This window comes from Taudactylus pleione, unplaced genomic scaffold, assembly GCF_031769625.1.
Source record: "Taudactylus pleione unplaced genomic scaffold, aTauple2 ptg000861l, whole genome shotgun sequence".
Lineage (NCBI taxonomy): Eukaryota > Metazoa > Chordata > Amphibia > Anura > Myobatrachidae > Taudactylus > Taudactylus pleione.
The window spans coordinates 1,917,501-1,935,880 of record NW_028285263.1 but is presented as its reverse complement, the minus strand read 5'-3'; the positions used below and the strand labels follow the sequence as shown (position 1 = coordinate 1,935,880).

Below are 18,380 nucleotides of genomic sequence, written 5' to 3'. Positions count from 1 at the left end.
TGTAACATCCCGGGGGTGCTCCCCTGGAGGGGGCGTGGCCACTGCATGTTGGGGATGGCTGCACCTCTCTATGGGTGGGCCTAGCATGTAAGAAGCACCCACTCACAGGAGCATGGCATAGCACCCACTCACAGGAGCATGGCATAGCATACAGCAGCCGGGACTATAGTACTCACTATTAGGATGGCGGGGCAGTCCCACATAGCCACATTATAGTCATCTTATACACATTCCGTAGCATATATCCTAACCCACTGCTCCATGCTCCTTCCTCACCATCTACCCCATCTGTGTCACCCCTGTCTGTCTGCCCCTCACATTCCACAGCTCATATCCTAACCCCCTGCTCCATGCTCCTTCCTCACTATCTCCCATCTGTGTTGCCCCTGTCTGTCTGCACCCCCTTTAGAATGTAAGCTCTCACAAGCAGGGCCCTCATCCCTCTCCCTTACTTATACTATCATGTACTCCTAACTCCCCAATTGGCACCTAACACCTGGTTGCTGGGGCCCTGCTGCCTGTGCTATGCAGCAATGTTTATAAACCATGTCCTTATCCTGCATTGTTTTTTACTATTACTGTTTTTTCTTGTGTGCTCATTTATGTACTGTGTAAGGCGCTGCGGAACCTTTGTGGCGCCATATTAATAATAATAATAATAAAAATAAAAGCCACGGTATACAGAAGCATTAGGAGGGAGCTTACCTCTCCTGAGAATAAGCCACGGTATACAGAAGCATTAGGGGGGCGCTTACCTCTCTTGAGAATCTTTGTGGCAGCCGGTTCCGGGGTTTCTGGGGACGTGGTGTCTGCTCCGTCCTCCACCACCTGGATCTATAACAGAGGAGCACAAGGTAACTGCATCACCTTAGATTCCGGGACTACACAGTGAGGCGGACACTACACCTATGACAACACTACTGCAGGGTTACACCGTGTACTCTCCATACCACGTACAGGAGCCATCACTCCGTGGTAACTGGGTGCCATCAGAATGTAATGCAGAGGTGACTGTGCCATGTACGGGCATGTAACACTGAGCAGCAGGGTCCCTATCACTATGTGTGACTACATCCTATGAGGCACAGGGAGGCATGTTTGGGGACTACAGTCTGAAAGGACACCTGACTTAATGGATATTGGGATGGGCACACTTTGGGACTAGCTGGGGGCGATGTAATTAGAGGTGAATTGCTTTGCATGTTCCTTTACCATGTGAAATGCAGGCGGACGCAATTCAACGTACAAGACCTGCGGTGATGACAGCATCTGAAAATATGCCTTCATGATGTCATTATTACTCGCACCTCCTATAGTCTGAGACCCTGTGTCTGGCAGCAATACTTGTCTTCCATCCAGAGAGATTTTAAAAAGGAAATAGTGATCTGTAAAAGTATAGCGTGCTGTAATATTTACTGATGGACTGTAGGCTTGCGGCAGGGAGACGCGTGCTGTAATATTTACTGATGGACTGTAGGCTTGCGGCAGGGAGAGGCATGCTGTAATATTTACTGATGGACTGTAGGCTTGCGGCAGGGAGAGGCATGCTGTAATATTTACTGATGGACTGTAGGCTTGCGGCAGGGAGAGGCGTGCTGTAATATTTACTGATGGACTGTAGGCTTGCGGCAGGGAGAGGCGTGCTGTAATATTTACTGATGGACTGTAGGCTTGCGGCAGGGAGAGGCGTGCTGTAATATTTACTGATGGACTGTAGGCTTGCGGCAGGGAGAGGCGTGCTGTAATATTTACTGATTGACTGTAGACTTGCGGCAGGGAGAGGCGTGCTGTAACATTTACTGATGGACTGTAGGCTTGCGGCAGGGAGACGCGTGCTGTAACATTTACTGATGGACTGTAGGCTTGCGGCAGGGAGATGCGTGCTGTAACATTTACTGATGGACTGTAGGCTTGCGGCAGGGAGACGCGTGCTGTAATATTTACTGATGGACTGTAGGCTTGCGGCAGGGAGATGCGTGCTGTAACATTTACTGATGGACTGTAGGCTTGCGGCAGGGAGAGGCGTGCTGTAATATTTACTGATGGACTGCAGGCTTGCGGCAGGGAGAGGCGTGCTGTAATATTTACTGATGGACTGTAGGCTTGCGGCAGGGAGACGAGTGCTGTAATATTTACTGATGGACTGTAGGCTTGTGGCAAGGAGACACGTGCTGTAAACTAGAGTTGTTAAAATGTAAATACAGGTTGAATCTCACATATATCCGAAATGCTTGGGACCAGGGGTATTTTGGATATTGGAGTATTCAGTATTTTGGAATATTTGCATATCACAATGAGATACCTTGGGAATGGGACCCAAATCTAAACACAGAGAGCAATTATGTGTTATATACACCTATTACACACAGTTTGAGGGTCATTTTATACAATATTTTCAATAATTGTGTTCCTTAGACAAAGTTTGTGTACACTGAACCATCAAAAATCAAAAGGTTTCATTATCTCACTCATGCTACAAAAAAAACGTATTTCGGAATATTTGGATATGGGAGACGCAATCTGTACTGCTTTGTCCTATTCTATTTATAGATAATAAAAATTTTTGGAGCACTGAACAGGTTATGAAAAACTCTGGATATTATTCAGTGTATAAATCCCCCACTATGTTATTCACAAATAGTATAGGTGGCAGTACTCTGAGAGCTGCCCTCTCTGCTGGTTAATGGCAGAGCCACATATGGTTTATAAACGCTGCACGTGTCAGACAGGAAGTTGGCGACCGTCAGACGCTGCTCTATGTCCGGTTCTGTTCCGGGTCCATCAGATCAATATTTGCAGAAAACTAATCCAATAAAATTGCAGCATTTTCTTGGAGTTTATGGGATAACTTATCTGGTGCGTCAGCCCGGAAAATGTCATTCAAAGTACAGTACTGTGTTACATAATCTAGGCAGAAACGTTCTGTAGTTTATTCCCACATCTTCTTTAATCTGTAAGCTCCAGTGACCAGAACCTTACTTATTGCTGCGATACGTTCAGCACTAAATGATGGAGAACAATGAGAACAGCAGTAATAGCGACCGCTACGGAATCAGCAAGTCACGGCTCTGAGGATTCATAAAGTAACCGCGTTCCATTTATACAGGAAAGCCCAGCTCTGGTAACAAGGCTCTAACAAGGCAATCGCTATTATCGGCAGCAGAAAAGTACAAACTCCACACTGACATAATGATACACTCAAGATATTGATGTCGAGACGCCCGGAGCTGTTCTGTAACACACATTACATTACTGTATATCAGAGTCATTACTCGGCCCATGCACCCTGCCAGCCAAACATAACCCTTTGTGACCAGATCAAACTAAGGTCCCACGTGTACCCGGGCTGGTCCTGATGAGACGGGTCCATCCTGCCGCGTTCCCTGTGCCCAGACCCTCATACAGTCACTCCTACAGCCCCCCATGCTCAAGCTACACTCACAGCTCATATTCGGTAAAACATAGAAAGGAAGAATCACAAAACTAAGAACTCGGCACGTTGGGAGCTGAGGCCGGAGATACGAGTCTGCATTATTGTAATGGCTCCAAATCAGTGTAAGACCAACTCCATATGCAACCACCTGGCTTCCGGGATGTCACAGTGCCACACATAACAGCGCTGATCCCTGGGCACTAGGAGGGGGAGACTCAGTTGGCAGCAAATTTCATGCAGTGACCTCGTGCTGTGACATACACGGGCTGCAGGTCATATTTGTAACTTAACGCTGTGAAGCTTTCGTCTAACTCAGTTTAATAGCGCGGTCTGTCTGGTGCGATAGGAGTACACATGTGGGAGACGTATAAAGATCCAGCACACATATCTGTACTCAGTGCTACAGGGGCTCCCATGAGAAACGTATAAGCAGACATCCGTGGTCTGCACAGTTCTAAGTCCTATTCTAGTTTAAAGGTAAAGAAGAGGACATCAAAGAATAGAAATGAGGCTCTGCAACTTTGTAGGAGCACCAAGGGCTGTCATGTAACCTGTTCGTATGCATTTTAATGTGTTAATGTCTTTATTAGTGTGTATAATCCCATCCCTGCCTCATCCTCGGGCATCCCTTCATAATAAAAGAATTACCTTTATAAAGTACATTTCTTGGGATCATGTCTTTGTCTGTCTGAGTCACCTCTACCTGTGCCTTATGGTGGGAGTGGCAGATCCACTCAATAGACCAAGGAGAAGTCAGTGACCACTCAGGAAACCCCAATCAGACAGACAGACACACACACTTACTACCAAAGCACCAGATACCAGACAGGAACAGGCATTGTATTACATGTAACCCTGCATGACACACACACACACACACACACACACACACACTTACTACCAAAGCACCAGATACCAGACAGGAACAGGCATTGTATTACATGTAACCCTGCATGGCCCACAATGTGCAGGCCATGAAGACAAGAGCTGAATTTCCCAATGACGGCTGCTCCCTGGATGCCATGAAACGCCTTTTACCATTTATCACAGTGTCTGTATAACGCACAAGCCTTCCTGTGTGACTCTCTCTTCAGTGCCAGGAGAGGGTCATGTGCTGCAGCCATCCAGTAAAAGAGTCCTGTCAGGCCTTCACGCCACATGTAACAGGCTGTGTGCACAGGGGATGGACTGAACATGTATATAGGCTTGAAGGTTGTGTCAGTGGGAAGACCAGGAGCGGAGCTTTGTGTACCTGGTGTAAGGAGACATGTTGGAGGGTCCGCACACCATCATTGGCTTAGTATCTAGAGACAAGGTTAGTGGACCATGTCTGGGCCTGTCCAGTAATATATTACAAGCTGGGATACCGGTCGTTGCCTGGGTTAAAGAATGGACCTGGAAGTACATCTGCAGCCTTCCTTTTTTTGCACTGGAGACCAACACTGGAGAGCATGGTATACGAGAATGTGCATGGAGGAATGAGTAACTGTCAGTGCAGGTGCAGTGTGACAGTTGATCCTCCGACTCACTGCTCTTCCGTTGGAGCTCTGCTCCATCAGTGCACTTTTAGGCACTGGAAGTCATCCTGAGCAAACTTGCGTAAACAAAAATTTTAAATCAGAGACTTCACAGCCTACATGGTGGGCTCCATGTGGATGTTCATGGCACTGACAAACTTCACTACCAGGAAGTCAGTTCCGCCTAATGTTACTCTAATGAAGTATTTTAATCTCATAAATATTCCCATGATCTTGCATAGACTATAAGCTCTATTCTCAGTGCTGGGGATCCGACACGTGCTTGGGAGGCCCACACGCAGCAATACCACCTCTGCACCAGAGCTAAGGTCAGGCCAGCGGCTGCGGAGCGCTGATCTGCTCACTGACTAATACCAACTCTACTCCAACGTCCCTACTAAGTGACAGCAAAGGAGAAAACTCCCTCAGTACAAAGAGAAGGTGAGAGACTTAGGAAGAGATGGAGAAAGTGCTCATAGCAACCAATCAGCTTACAGCTAGCATTTATGAAGCACATTCTATTAAATGATAGACAGAAGCTGACTGGTTGCCATGGGTAATTCCTCCACTCTTTTGATACATCTCCCCCTCGGGCTAGACTCACACTCACCTACTGTTATACTATCATGTGAGACAGTCTTACCTGCGACTGGCGTACAAATATCCCATGGTTCTCCTCGCAGGTGAAGTATTTCCTGCCCTGCACGGTGCCATCGTTCTTGCCCTTGGGGTCATCCAGAATAACGCCCACCCACTTCCCAGTGGCAAACAGCGTGGCTCCCACAAACGCTACAGTTCCTCGGTGGCCCTTCCCGATCACCTCGACTCGGGAGCCCACCTTCAGGGGCTTTCCTGTGGCCTCCACGCTCATCCTGGTGCTAGAGCTTGGGGTCTGCAGGACAGAGATCACAGTGTGAGAGAGAAGAAAGATCAGGATTAGAAACTATCCATGCTGCCCACACATGCAATGACGAGCTCCTATGAGGAGATATTCCTGCATTCCTCCCTCCGTCTCCCCCCTCCCTCAACTGCACCACCTTGTTCAAGCTGCCTCTGTCTCATACAAGCCTGTAACTCACACTCCCTGACAATGCTGTCCCAACAAGCCCAGTGCTATTGCAGGCCCTACAGACAGGAGGAAGCCATACTACAGACCATGGGAGGGGGACAAGAGACTGGCATATTACAGTACTATTAGTTCCTGCAGACTGGGGCTCTCACTGTGTAGTTTTTCTATATACCATATATTATTACATTTTATTTATAAGGTGCCACAAGTTGTCCGCAGCGCCGTACATAAAGCAGCAGTAGGACCTGCACACCGACAAACTCCTTGGACATGGAGGGTTTATTGGAGGACACTCCCCTGTTTACCACTGGAAAAGGATTCCAGCGACATCCTCATATGAAATGGCTGAGACGCGCACAGTGCTGTCCCCAGGAGCCACCATAGTACACGGAGTAGCAGAGTACAGTGAGGGGACGTGTAGAGCAGCCTCACCCAGCACCGGATCATATCAGGCAGTACAGACTGGGTCACTGCAAATCCCAGGAGGCTGCTACACTAAGGGTCGTATTCAACTGGGGGCGAGGTTTAGCAAGGTAAAAAACCTTGCGCCCTATTTTGGATTACCGCAGGTATGCGTGCTCCCGATACCCGCATTGTCCAATTAAGAAAAAGTGGTTGCGGGTTTTCAGAGCTGAAAACCACACGACGCATAACAAAAATTATACTTACATGTACGGGGGTCTCCATGGTTCCCGTTGGTCTCCCCTCCATCTTGTCCCTGGGGAGGGGGCTGCTGGGAGATGTAGTTATCCCAGCGCAGACTACAAAGGGGTGTGGGGGGGGGGGGGGGGTGTTCACACACACACACTCAGATCACCCTGCTGCAGAAGACCCGGCTCCCAACGCTGGAGGGAGAAAACAGTGCTGCGGAAGGTAAGTAATTAAGGACTAATTAAGCTAATTGGAAACTTCCAATTGCTTAATTAGTCCTCAGGGGGCGCCACCTGGGTCACAGAGCATTTCCCAACAATTTTCCCTAAAAATATGGATTTGTAGGATAAATTGGTTGTGCTCTGGGGCTGCTCGAAAACTAAAAAAACACCTAATTGTATAGCAAAAATCCCGCACCGGCAGGAAATAGCCCTCAGGTGTAAGATTTTTGCTATTCTCGCACCTAATTGAATATGCCCCTAATTGGAACTGCAAATCCCAGCATGCCTTGCTACAGTTTTACTTTTAGTACCATGTGGCAAGGCATGAAAGGATGTGTAGTTCCACAGGTTTCCTACCCCTGCAGTAGAGGATATAGGTTATGTTCTCCTAATCAGAGGCAGACAACCTAGTGCCTATATACTATTAGCAGCACACTGTATGTACACTACATGTGATATGCAAGAAGATGGTCAAAATAAATAACAAAAAATGACATCTTCTAAAGGTGTATACACACTGGGCGATAAAGTGGACGACTGAACGATAATGATATCGTTAAGTCGTCCACTTTATCGCCCATTTTTTACACCAAAACGATGATCGATAACCACGATGCGCGTTCCCACGGGTCGTTCGTCATTGACATTCATCGGGCAAACATGCAGGGCAACCTGACGATATCGTCAGGTTGCTGCATGTTGGGGAATGGGGGAAGAGAGCCCGGCGCTGAACGATATCGTTAATGATATCGTTCAGCGGGTGTGCTCAATGTCATGAACGACATTGAGCACAGCCTGCCGAGGACACACTACACGATATCGCTCACGGAGCATATCGTCTAGTGTGTACGCTCCTTAATACAGATTATTTGAATAAAGAAAAAACAAACCATCACTCTGGTGACATTATTATTATTATTATTATTAAATTAGAAACAAAATAGTCGTTCTTTAACCATCATAATCCAATGTAAACATTTCTGTAACCCAATACACAACATAACGCCTGAGAACTGCCCACAGCGACCGTGAGCGAGATAGAGCCCCAGTAGCCACTCAGCCAACATTGTAAAAGACGAAGGGCCCAGGTAAATTGGGGTCAGACACTCAGCAGCAGGCAGGTCGTCAGCTATTTTAGATTATTTTCTCCAAGGATGAAAGAGATTGATGGAGATTACAGGGATTTAGAGAATACAGAGTAGATGGAGACACTATAAGTGGGGATATAGAGACACTATATAGGGGAGATGGAGAGTACATAGTGGATGGAGACACTATATAGGGGGAGATGGAGAATACAGGGTGGATGGAGACACTATATAGGGGGAGATGGAGAATACAGGGTGGATGGAGACACTATATAGGGGAATATGGAGAATAGATGAAGACACTATATAGAGGGTATGGAGAATAGATGGAGACACTATATAGGGGGTATGGAGAATAGATGGAGACACTATATAGGGGGTATGGAGAATAGATAGAGACACTATATAGGGGGTATGGAGAATAGATGGAGACACTATATAGGGGGTATGGAGAATTGATGGATACACTCTATAGAGGGGTGATGGAGAATAGATGGAGACACTATATAGGGGGTATGGAGAATAGATGGAGACACTATATAGGGGGTATGGAGAATAGATGGAGACACTATATAGGGGGTATGGTGAATAGATGGAGACACTATATAGGGGGTATGGAGAATAGATGGAGACACTATATAGGGGGTATGGAGAATAGATGGATACACTCTATAGAGGGGTGATGGAGAATAGATGGAGACACTATATAGGGGGTATGGAGAATAGATGGAGACACTATATAGGGGGTATGGAGAATAGATGGAGACACTATATAGGGGGTATGGTGAATAGATGGAGACACTATATAGGGGGTATGGAGAATAGATGGAGACACTATATAGGGGGTATGGAGAATAGATGGAGACACTATATAGGGGGTATGGAGAATAGATGGAGACACTATATAGGGGGTATGGAGAATAGATGGAGACACTATATAGGGGGTATGGAGAATAGATGGAGACACTATATAGGGGGTATGGTGAATAGATGGAGACACTATATAGGGGGTATGGAGAATAGATGGAGACACTATATAGGGGGTATGGAGAATAGATGGAGACACTATATAGGGGGTATGGAGAATAGATGGAGACACTATATAGGGGGTATGGAGAATAGATGGAGACACTATATAGGGGGTATGGAGAATAGATGGAGACACTATATAGGGTGTATGGAGAATAGATGGAGACACTATATAGGGTGTATGGAGAATACAGGGAGATGGAGACACTATATAGGGTATATGGAGAAAACACTGAATTGGGGGACACGGATAATACAAGGGAATGGAGACATAATATAGGGGGAATGGAGAATACAGGGAGACAATATATAGGTGGAGGCAGACATTATATAGAGGGGTTATGGAGACACTATGTGGGGATGTAGAATACAGGAAGACACTGCATAGGGGGGAGATGGAGACACTATATAGGGGGAGATGGAGACACTGCATAGGGGGAGATGGAGACACTGCATAGGGGGGAGATGGAGACACTGCATAGGGGGGAGATGGAGACACTGCATAGGGGGGAGATGGAGACACTATACAGGGGGGAGATGGAGACACTGCATAGGGGGGAGATGGAGACACTGCATAGGGGGGAGATGGAGACACTATATATGGAGGAGGATGGAGATATATACATATAGGCTGCAGGGAGACGCTATATATGAGGGGTATATACGGGTGATAATAACAGTCTATAAGCATCTACACCGGGCCCATCACTCACCCGGACACCGCCGCCCGCGCCAGCAGTCACCTCAGCAGAGCGGATCTCGGGCTGTGGCCCCGGACACACACACAGACCAGTGACAGCGCCGCCAAGCCTCGCACTGACACATCGCTCTCAGCCAATCAGCGAGCGGCAGTCCCCGAAGCCCAGCAGCAACAGCCAATCACTGGAGAGGAGACCCAGCGTCTGACACTGGACCGACCAATCAGCGAGCGGCTCCCATAGCGAGGCCTGACACGCAGGAGTGGGAGACACGCATGCGCACAGACCCCTATATGCATCTAATGGACTCTGCCTATATATATAGGTGAGCACAGGGAGTATGGCATCATGTACATTGTACAGTGCCAGTGGTGACAGTGGTACAGTATGGGCCGTGTTCACACAGCGGCTCAGTAAGTAGAACCAGGCCATATAACTAGGCTTACCATACTGACACCCATGGGTCACACAGGTTCTGTGTCTGTCTGTCTTCAAGTCTGCATTTCACCTGGTTTTAATCAGCCACAGTACCAGACCCTCCAACATGACCCGTTCCATTAGGTACAAATTGCTCTGCTCCTGGACTTCCCTCTTAATGTATGATTGCAGACACCTGCGGTGAAACACCTGTCTCATAAATTACCTAGTTCAACACAGGTGGCTGCAATCATACATTAGGTGGGAAGTCCAGGAGCAGAGCATTTTGTACCTAATGGAACGGGTCATGTTGGAGGGTAGGCAGTACCTGTGTAATTCATGAGTGTCCTATACATATACGTGGTCGATGCGAGAATAAAGGCCCCCATACACGGCACGATATACGTGCCGATCCGACGGATCTGCGCAATATAGGTGCTATATTGTGCCGTGTATGGGCACGATATCGTACCTGATATCGTGCTGCGCGCTCCCGTGGGGTGGTACATCGCATCCCCAGGTCTTCCTGCAGAACCATCTGATCTGGGATGTGATGTACGATCCCATACAGATGAAGGAGGGGGGAGCCGGCATATCGTGTGGTCTGCAGGGACCGCACGATTGCCGGCGGTGACAGCACGATTGCAGACGGATCAGCAGTTGACCTACACAGTGCATCGCCATACAGGGAGATGGAGAATACAGGGAGATAGAGACACTATATAGTGTGTATGAGCACCTTTACACACACAGCTCAGCTGCGGCCAGTCACGCGTATAGACTGGTCCCCATATGGCCATGTGTCCCGGGGTGCACTGCCTAATGGCCGCAATCACAGCGAAGTACTATACAGCTAGACACGACTAGCCGAACTGTATGCGTTCATTTAGGTCAGACTGAGTATAACAAAACAGGGCTACAGACGTACACTTCAGGCGCGCTAGTCATGGAAAGACACATACAGGACCAAAAGAGATCACAAAACAGAGCAACGCAAAACCAAACGTCTCAAAAAACGCAGAAGGACAATGGCTGTCAGGAACGCCCAGGGCCCCATACAATGGAGAGAGAGTGCTAATACAGAGACAGCGCAGAGATAGGAGGATGTACAGCAGGTACACAACTATACAATCATCGGAACAATTATCTGATACCGGCTGAGCGGCCCGAGGATTGTATAGGCGTGTATGCAGGAGCGTTAGCCGATAAGCAGCTTAAAACGCTCCTGTAAACGATCAGATCTGAAGTTCGTATCTTATGAAGAGTTTAATATTTAAGATGCCTGCCTGCCCAATCCATTGAAGAACGTACACACTGAGCTACAAATAGCGTTCTACAGCCGTGGCCAAAAGTTTTGAGAGTGACACAAGTGTTGGTTTTCACAAAGTTTGCTGCTTCACTGTTATTAGACCTTTTTGTCAGACGCTACTATGGTATACTGAGGTAACATTACAGCATTACATAAGTGTCAGATGTTACTATGGTATACTGAGGTAACATTACAGCATTACATAAGTGTCAGATGTTACTATGGTATACTGAGGTAACATTACAGCATTACATAAGTGTCAGATGTTACTATGGTATACTGAGGTAACATTACAGCATTACATAAGTGTCAGATGTTACTATGGTATACTGAGGTAACATTACAGCATTACATAAGTGTCAGATGTTACTGTGGTATACTGAAGTAACATTACAGCATTACATAAGTGTCAGATGCTACTGTGGTATACTGAAGTAACATTACAGCATTACATAAGTGTCAGATGCTACTATGGTATACTGAAGTAACATTACAGCATTACATAAGTGTCAGATGTTACTATGGTATACTGAGGTAACATTACAGCATTACATAAGTGTCAGATGCTACTATGGTATACTGAGGTAGCATTACATAAGTGTCAGATGCTACTATGGTATACTGAGGTAGCATTACATAAGTGTCAGATGTTACTATGGTATACTGAGGTAACATTACAGCATTACATAAGTGTCAGATGTTACTATGGTATACTGAGGTAACATTACAGCATTACATAAGTGTCAGATGTTACTATGGTATACTGAGGTAACATTACAGCATTACATAAGTGTCAGATGTTACTGTGGTATACTGAAGTAACATTACAGCATTACATAAGTGTCAGATGCTACTGTGGTATACTGAAGTAACATTACAGCATTACATAAGTGTCAGATGCTACTATGGTATACTGAAGTAACATTACAGCATTACATAAGTGTCAGATGTTACTATGGTATACTGAGGTAACATTACAGCATTACATAAGTGTCAGATGCTACTATGGTATACTGAGGTAGCATTACATAAGTGTCAGATGCTACTATGGTATACTGAGGTAGCATTACATAAGTGTCAGATGTTACTATGGTATACTGAGGTAACATTACAGCATTACATAAGTGTCAGATGTTACTATGGTATACTGAGGTAACATTACAGCATTACATAAGTGTCAGATGTTACTATGGTATACTGAGGTAACATTACAGCATTACATAAGTGTCAGATGTTACTGTGGTATACTGAAGTAACATTACAGCATTACATAAGTGTCAGATGCTACTGTGGTATACTGAAGTAACATTACAGCATTACATAAGTGTCAGATGCTACTATGGTATACTGAAGTAACATTACAGCATTACATAAGTGTCAGATGTTACTATGGTATACTGAGGTAACATTACAGCATTACATAAGTGTCAGATGCTACTATGGTATACTGAGGTAGCATTACATAAGTGTCAGATGCTACTATGGTATACTGAGGTAGCATTACATAAGTGTCAGATGTTACTATGGTATACTGAGGTAACATTACAGCATTACATAAGTGTCAGATGTTACTATGGTATACTGAGGTAACATTACAGCATTACATAAGTGTCAGATGTTACTATGGTATACTGAGGTAACATTACAGCATTACATAAGTATCAGATGCTACTATGGTATACTGAAGTAACATTACAGCATTACATAAGTGTCAGATGCTACTATGGTATACTGAGGTAACATTACAGCATTACATAAGTGTCAGATGTTGCTATGGTATACTGAGGTAACATTACAGCATTACATAAGTGTCAGATGTTACTATGGTATACTGAGGTAACATTACAGCATTACATAAGTGTCAGATGTTACTATGGTATACTGAAGTAACATTACAACATTTCATAAGTGTCAAAGGCTTTTATTGACAATTCCATTAAGTTTATGCAGTGAGTCAATATTTACAGCGTTGACCCTTCATTTTCAAGACCTCTGCAATTGGCCCTGTCATGCTGTCACTCAACTTCTGGGCCACATACTGACTGATGGCCGCCCATTCTTGCCTAATCAATGCTTGGAGTTTGTCAGAATTTGTGGGTTTCTGTTTGTTCACCCGCCTCTTGAGGATTGACCACAAGTTCTCAATGGGATTAAGGTCTGGGGAGTTTACTGGCCAGTCCCCAGCAGTCCAATCCCTGTACCTTTTGAAGAAAATCAGTCTGTCCCTGATGTTTTTCCTGGAGAGAAGTTTGCTGCCCTTCTTGACACCAGGCTATCCTCCAAAAGTCTTCGTCCTGTGTCGTGCCAACAGTATAGCATCCTGAGACCATCCTTGTGTGGGGTTGCTTCTCAACCAAGGGAGTGGGATCACTCACAATTTTGCCTAAGAACACAGCCATGAATAAAGAATGGTACCAAAACATCCTCCAAGAGCAACTTCTCCCAACCATCCAAGAACAGATTGGTGACGAACACAATGCCTTTTCCAGCATGATGGAGCACCTTGCCATAAGGCAAAAGTGATAACAAAGTGGCTTGGGGAACAAAACATCAACATTTTGGGTCCATGGCCAGGAAACTCCGCCGACCTTAATTCCATTGAGAACTTGTGGTCAATCCTCAAGAGGCGGGTGTACACACAAAAACCCACAAATTCTGAAAAACTCCAAGCATTGATTAGGCAAGAATGGGCGGCCATCAGTCAGTATGTGGACCAGAAGTTGAGTGACAGCATGCCAGGGCGAATTGCAGAGGTCTTGACAAGGGTCAGCACTGCAAATAGTGACTCTTTGCATAAACTTAATGTGATTGTCAATAAAAGCCTTTGACACTTATGAAATGCTGTAATGTTACCTCAGTATACCATAGTAACATCTGACACTTATGTAATGCTGTAATGTTACCTCAGTATACCATAGTAACATCTGACACTTATGTAATGCTGTAATGTTACCTCAGTATACCATAGTAACATCTGACACTTATGTAATGCTGTAATGTTACCTCAGTATACCATAGTAACATCTGACACTTATGTAATGCTGTAATGTTACCTCAGTATTCCATAGTAACATCTGACACTTATGAAATGCTGTAATGTTACCTCAGTATACCATAGTAACATCTGACACTTATGTAATGCTGTAATGTTACGTCAGAATACCATAGTAACATCTGACACTTCTGAAATGTGTAATGTTACCTCGGTATACCATAGTAACATCTGACACTTCTGAAATGCTGTAATGTTACCTCGGTATACCATAGTAACATCTGACACTTATGAAATGCTGTAATGTCACCTAAGTATACCATAGTAACATCTGACACTTCTGAAATGCTGTAATGTTACCTCAGTATACCATAGTAACATCTGACACTTATGTAATGCTATAATGTTACCTCAGTATACCATAGTAACATCTGACACTTATGTAATGCTGTAATGTTACCTCAGTATACCATAGTAACATCTGACACTTATGTAATGCTGTAATGTTACCTCAGTATACCATAGTAACATCTGACACTTATGTAATGCTGTAATGTTACCTCAGTATACCATAGTAACATCTGACACTTATGTAATGCTGTAATGTTACCTCAGTATACCATAGTAACATCTGACACTTATGAAATGCTGTAATGTTACCTCAGTATACCATAGTAACATCTGACACTTATGTAATGCTGTAATGTTACGTCAGAATACCATAGTAACATCTGACACTTCTGAAATGCTGTAATGTTACCTCGGTATACCATAGTAACATCTGACACTTCTGAAATGCTGTAATGTTACCTCGGTATACCATAGTAACATCTGACACTTATGAAATGCTGTAATGTCACCTAAGTATACCATAGTAACATCTGACACTTATGAAATGCTGTAATGTTACCTCAGTATACCATAGTAACATCTGACACTTATGTAATGCTGTAATGTTACCTCAGTATACCATAGTAACATCTGACACTTATGTAATGCTGTAATGTTACCTCAGTATACCATAGTAACATCTGACACTTATGTAATGCTGTAATGTTACCTCAGTATACCATAGTAACATCTGACACTTATGTAATGCTGTAATGTTACCTCAGTATACCATAGTAACATCTGACACTTATGAAATGCTGTAATGTTACCTCAGTATACCATAGTAACATCTGACAAACAGGTCTAAACACACTGAGGCAGCAAACTTTGTGAAAACCAATACTTGTGTCATTCTCAAAACTTTCGGCCACGGCTGTACACTCTGATCAGATAATCACTGAGGATCGGAGCATTTCACTGATTGATCGGCTTAGTGTGTACGTAGCTTTAGGAGTAGGAGCAGAAAGGGTAGCAATTTGCTCCATTACATGGAGGGGGGGGGGAAGGGGGAGGCAGAAATAAAATCTGCTGAGAGATGTATAGTTGGGAAAAAATACGTACCCTAGCTTAATTAAAAATTTCAGTGTAAAAACAAAGCTGCCAATATTTGTTTGGTACATATATAAGCAGTCAGTATATACCCTACATACAAAGAAATACATGCATTTGCACCCCTTACTTTGCAACCTGGTTTCTTAGAAGAGTAAATTGCTCCTTTTTTGTTTCTAGTCCTAACTTTGACTAAACATCATTTTATATGGCACTTTTTGCAGTAGGTACCATGAACATATTACAGAGGTTTAGAATTGCATAAAATATAGAAATCATGTGTATAGTCCAGGTGAGGCAGCCATTTTAGGCATGGTACATAGGATTACACTGGGCAGAATAGTCAGTGCCAGGAAGAGATGATATATACTATTTGAGATACACGATCCTTGGGAAATCATCAGAACCATGCATTGTTCATCCTACACACGAGCATAGCAGGCAAGGCCGCCATCTGGGGTGCACTGCATAGGTTACAGAGGGCAGGATGAGCAATTCATAGAAGTGTAACATGAAGTTGGGAATTAGAGGACAACAAAAAAATTCAGTAGGCCCAATGTTAGCTGTAATACGGACCACGGACAAAGGTATCCCTAGTGAACCCATCGTGGCAGGGCCGGACTGGCCATCTGGCAGTTCTGGCAAATGCCAAGATGGGCTGGTCCGGCTACTGAAATGCCCGGCCGAAAATTCCACCCAAAATGGCCGCAATGTAATGCTCAGAGGGAGAGGTGGCTCTAGTGTCCGTTAGGGAAGCACATGCTCGGCTGGAGGTGGAGCTATTGCTTCCCTGGGTGCTGCACATCACAGTGCACCCCACCTCCCCCCCCTCGTTCACTAGAGTGCAATCACAGCAACCACCCCTGCGGGTAACCCCTCCCCACGATCACAACCTCGCCTGCCCCCTCCCCCCACGGGTAACCCCACCCGCGATCACAACAGCCCCCCCCCCCCCGATCACAACAGCCCCACCAGCGGGTTCCCCCCACGATCACAACAGCTCCCCCCTTCGGGTTCCCCCCCATGATCACAACCGCCCCCCACCCCCCCCCCGGCGATCATAAGAGTGCCTACCCACATGAAATCACCGGAGTGGAGCACCACTGTCCCCGTCCGGATACCACAGCAGCACCAACTTGTAGGTAGGTGCTGATGCTAGAACCCCCTTACAGTGCTATATAAGTGTGTATATATATATATATATATATATATAACAGCAAAGAGTCCAAGGCGCAAATCAGTTCCTTTGTGTACTGAAAAAAGTATCTCTCCCGACCAGCTCTAAATCTGTATATTTAATTGGGATATATTGCAGCTCTCCTCCTTAGCTCTCCTCCAGAGCCGTATTAGATCTCTGGCATAGGACGTTGTTGAATCCGTGGATTCCGTCTTGAACCTTAATTGACGGCAGTGCTAGATGGTCAGGTACAGTATTAGATGTGTTATGCAATTTATATATTAAATTTAAAAAAAAATTATAATTAGAAAATTTTTTCTATGCTTCCTTGAATTATAGTTCCCTGTTTTTTATTCCTATCAAAATGCTGGGAAGCAGGATATCATACTAGAACATGACCATAATAGAGAATAAGATTTGGTGGAGTAGAGGCTGCCATGTGTAATGTTGTTAAAACGATTTACATTGAAATGAAATAGGCAGCTGTAACCTTATTCTTTCTTGTTGTTTTAGCTTATTCTAGCTTTGATGTATCAAGTTCTCTCTTCTTCTAAAAGAAATGGCAACATTGTTTTTTAAATTGAAATAGTGAATTTTATAAAATGATACTTTGTATGTGTTTTATATTTGTAATTCTGTATTGATTGATTTTTTTTTTCTTGAGTTAACTGATTGTATGAAATGTGAAAAATATTGGTCAGAATGATATATTATTTATCTGTGTCTTATACGTGATGTTAGTCTGTGATATGTTTATGATTCAGATATGCAACAAGCAGAGGTTAATCAGGAAATAGAAATGGTTAAATGGTTAATTAAGCCTGTGATAAAAACGATCCGGACCACTGGTTCCGGACACGCCTACTGACGAAGTCCCATTGTGACGAAACTAGTTTGGGCACTGGAGTGACGCTTGTATTGGTCCCGCCAGCGCGAAGGAGAAAGAGCCGGTTACCCGCATCTACCATTAGCGGTCAGACGGATTAGAGGATATCCGCCGTGCGGTATTCACCTGGACTCTCTGTGATATGCTTGCTCATTTTAGACAAAATGTGAGTGTTCCTATTTAGAATGCAATAAATTCTTTGTGATTTATTTCACGATGGTGCGCTCCCTTTTCTTTGTGCCATATATATATATATATATATATATATATATACTGTATATACAGTCAGGTCCATAAATATTGGGACATTGACAGAATTTTCAGATTTTGGCCTCTATTCACCACAACAATGGTTTTGAAATGAAACAAACACGATGTTCTTTACCTGCAGACTTTTAGATTTAATTTGAGGGTAATTACATCCAAATCGGGTGAACGGTGTAGGAATTACAA

At 44.5% G+C, this 18,380-nt stretch overlaps 1 protein-coding gene across 6 annotated transcripts in view; it reads right to left on the bottom strand.

The window, feature by feature from the left end:
- DCTN1 (dynactin subunit 1) overlaps window positions 1–18,380 on the bottom strand; it is a 174,050-nt gene that overhangs the window by 119,277 nt on the left and 36,393 nt on the right. For 4 of the 6 annotated variants that reach the window (XM_088458877.1, XM_088458879.1, XM_088458881.1 and 1 more), the window contains exons 2-3: window positions 5,594–5,842; window positions 756–834 (exon numbers count right to left, since the gene is read on the bottom strand). In XM_088458877.1, coding sequence (XP_088315003.1) covers window positions 756–834; window positions 5,594–5,842 — 328 coding nt within the window. Of the gene's footprint in view, window positions 1–755; window positions 835–5,593; window positions 5,843–9,721; window positions 9,830–10,152; window positions 10,253–18,380 lie in introns of those variants that run through there. The other 2 variants (XM_088458880.1, XM_088458882.1) reach the window with 2 other exon arrangements.